Source organism: Monoraphidium neglectum (genome assembly GCF_000611645.1).
Source record: "Monoraphidium neglectum strain SAG 48.87 unplaced genomic scaffold scaffold04692, whole genome shotgun sequence".
Lineage (NCBI taxonomy): Eukaryota > Viridiplantae > Chlorophyta > Chlorophyceae > Sphaeropleales > Selenastraceae > Monoraphidium > Monoraphidium neglectum.
In genome coordinates this window covers 1-1710 of record NW_014008937.1, presented here as the reverse complement: position 1 = coordinate 1710, position 1710 = coordinate 1, and the positions used below count along the sequence as shown (strand labels likewise).

At 66.8% G+C, this 1710-nt stretch overlaps 1 protein-coding gene across 1 annotated transcript in view; it reads left to right on the top strand.

Moving 5' to 3' along the window:
• MNEG_14696 (branched-chain amino acidaminotransferase) overlaps positions 1–1503 on the top strand; it is a gene marked incomplete at both ends in the record, with an annotated part of 3938 nt that extends 2435 nt beyond the window's left edge. The window contains 4 exons of the mRNA XM_014036832.1: positions 32–64; positions 443–553; positions 1222–1320; positions 1462–1503. Coding sequence (XP_013892286.1) covers positions 32–64; positions 443–553; positions 1222–1320; positions 1462–1503 — 285 coding nt within the window. The remainder of the gene's footprint in view (positions 1–31; positions 65–442; positions 554–1221; positions 1321–1461) is intronic.
• Positions 1504–1710: the final 207 nt, after the last annotated feature.

Sequence of the window (1710 nt, the reverse complement as noted above, 5' to 3'; positions counted from 1 at the left end):
ACCCCGCTCCACCCCACCCCAACCCCTGCAGGTGACGCGTGGCCTCAAGTCGACACCATACCAGGTGACAGGCAATCCCGCTCCACCAGCCCAGGGCACGACCACTTCTCCAGGGGCTCGCTTGAGCGCTCCGCCGCCGAGCCAGCCTGGCGACGAGCCGAAACAGGGACCCTGCGCCCAGCTTCACTGGTGACGCCCTCAACCCTCCTGCCACCCCCTGCGATGTTCACTGTGCCTTTGTTACCCTCCTCCATCCCCCCCTCCCCTCTACCGCTCGTGATCTTGCTGTCTCCACATTCGCGACCCTCCCTTCAGCTTGCAAGCTCCCCCGTGCATGCTCCCCTCGCCCTCAAAGTGTCTCCCTGCCCTCCACCGCTCATGCTTCCTCAAACATTCACGCGCGCGCACACACACACACACACACACACACACACACGTGCAGGACCCGCGAGTCACCGTGGGGCGTCCCACCATCGTGATCCTGCCAGAATGGAAGGACCCGCCTGCAGAGGGGGAGGGGGGCCCGCGGGAGAGGGGGCTGCGGCTGTTCACGGTAAGAATCTACGCGGCCGCAGCTGCCTGGGGAAAGGGGATAACGTTTCAGTGAGGTCGCGTGGTTCCGGCGACCCGGGCTGCCTCTGGGCTGCGCCCCTCCGCGCGATGCATGCAGCAGGCCGAGCGGGGCGCTGACGCTTGCCTGCCGCTGAGTGCTGCTCACGCCTGCGAGCTCTCTGTGCTCGTCGACCCCGAGCCCCCCCTTCTGGAGGCGCTAACTCCTTTTGCATCAGCACGGCCATCACCAACCACAGTGCATACAAACACCCCCGCACCAACCCCTGCCATAGGTCCATGTGCGGCGGGGTGCCCCTGACGTGCAGGACCCGGGCCTCAACTCACACAGCAAGATCAACTGCATCACGGCATGCATACAGGCGAGAGCGCGGCGGCGGGCAGGGCAGGCGGCGCGCACGGCCACGCATGCCCACCCTCCCTTCCTGGCCCTGATGCTTCGTTGCACACAACCGCCACTCGCTCTGCTGCGGGTCATGGCGTGGAAACGCGGCGGCTGGCCGCTTTATCAACCGGATGCATTTCCCAGCCGCACTCCGCTTGGCCACGCCTAAATCTTCACACACTGCCGCCCCACCCAAACACACATATACTGCATTCCTTCGCCGCCCGCCAGCCCCTGAGCGTCCCCCCACCCCTTGCTGGCCCCAGGCAGCCAAGGCTGGTGCCGACGAGGCTCTGATGCTGGACCCCCACGGCTTTGTGGCCACCTGCAACTCAACAAACTTCATCATAGTGCGGCGCGGGGAGGTGAGGGACATGGGCACACCCACCTCGTGGACCCGTCTAAGCAGCCCCGCCGTTGCCCCCGTCACGCTGGCCCTCTTTCCGCCGCGCCGCGGCGGGCGCCTGTCCGCCTCCTCGCTGCGCGGCCCCTTGCGCACCTCCCAGCCCACCCTCGCGCCGTGTCCCGCCGGCCCCTTCATACTGTGAGATGACGGGTCACAAATCAATTGTTTCTGCAATGCATACAATCGCGTCGCCCCCAGGTGTGGGCGCCGCGCGGCGGCCACCTGATGCGCGGCATAACGCGCGACCTGGTGCTGGCGCTGGCGGCTGAGGAGGGGTACCCCGTGAGGGAGCTGGACTTCAGCCTGGCCCAGGTCTACTCCGCTGACGAGGCCCTCTGCACGGGTGGGG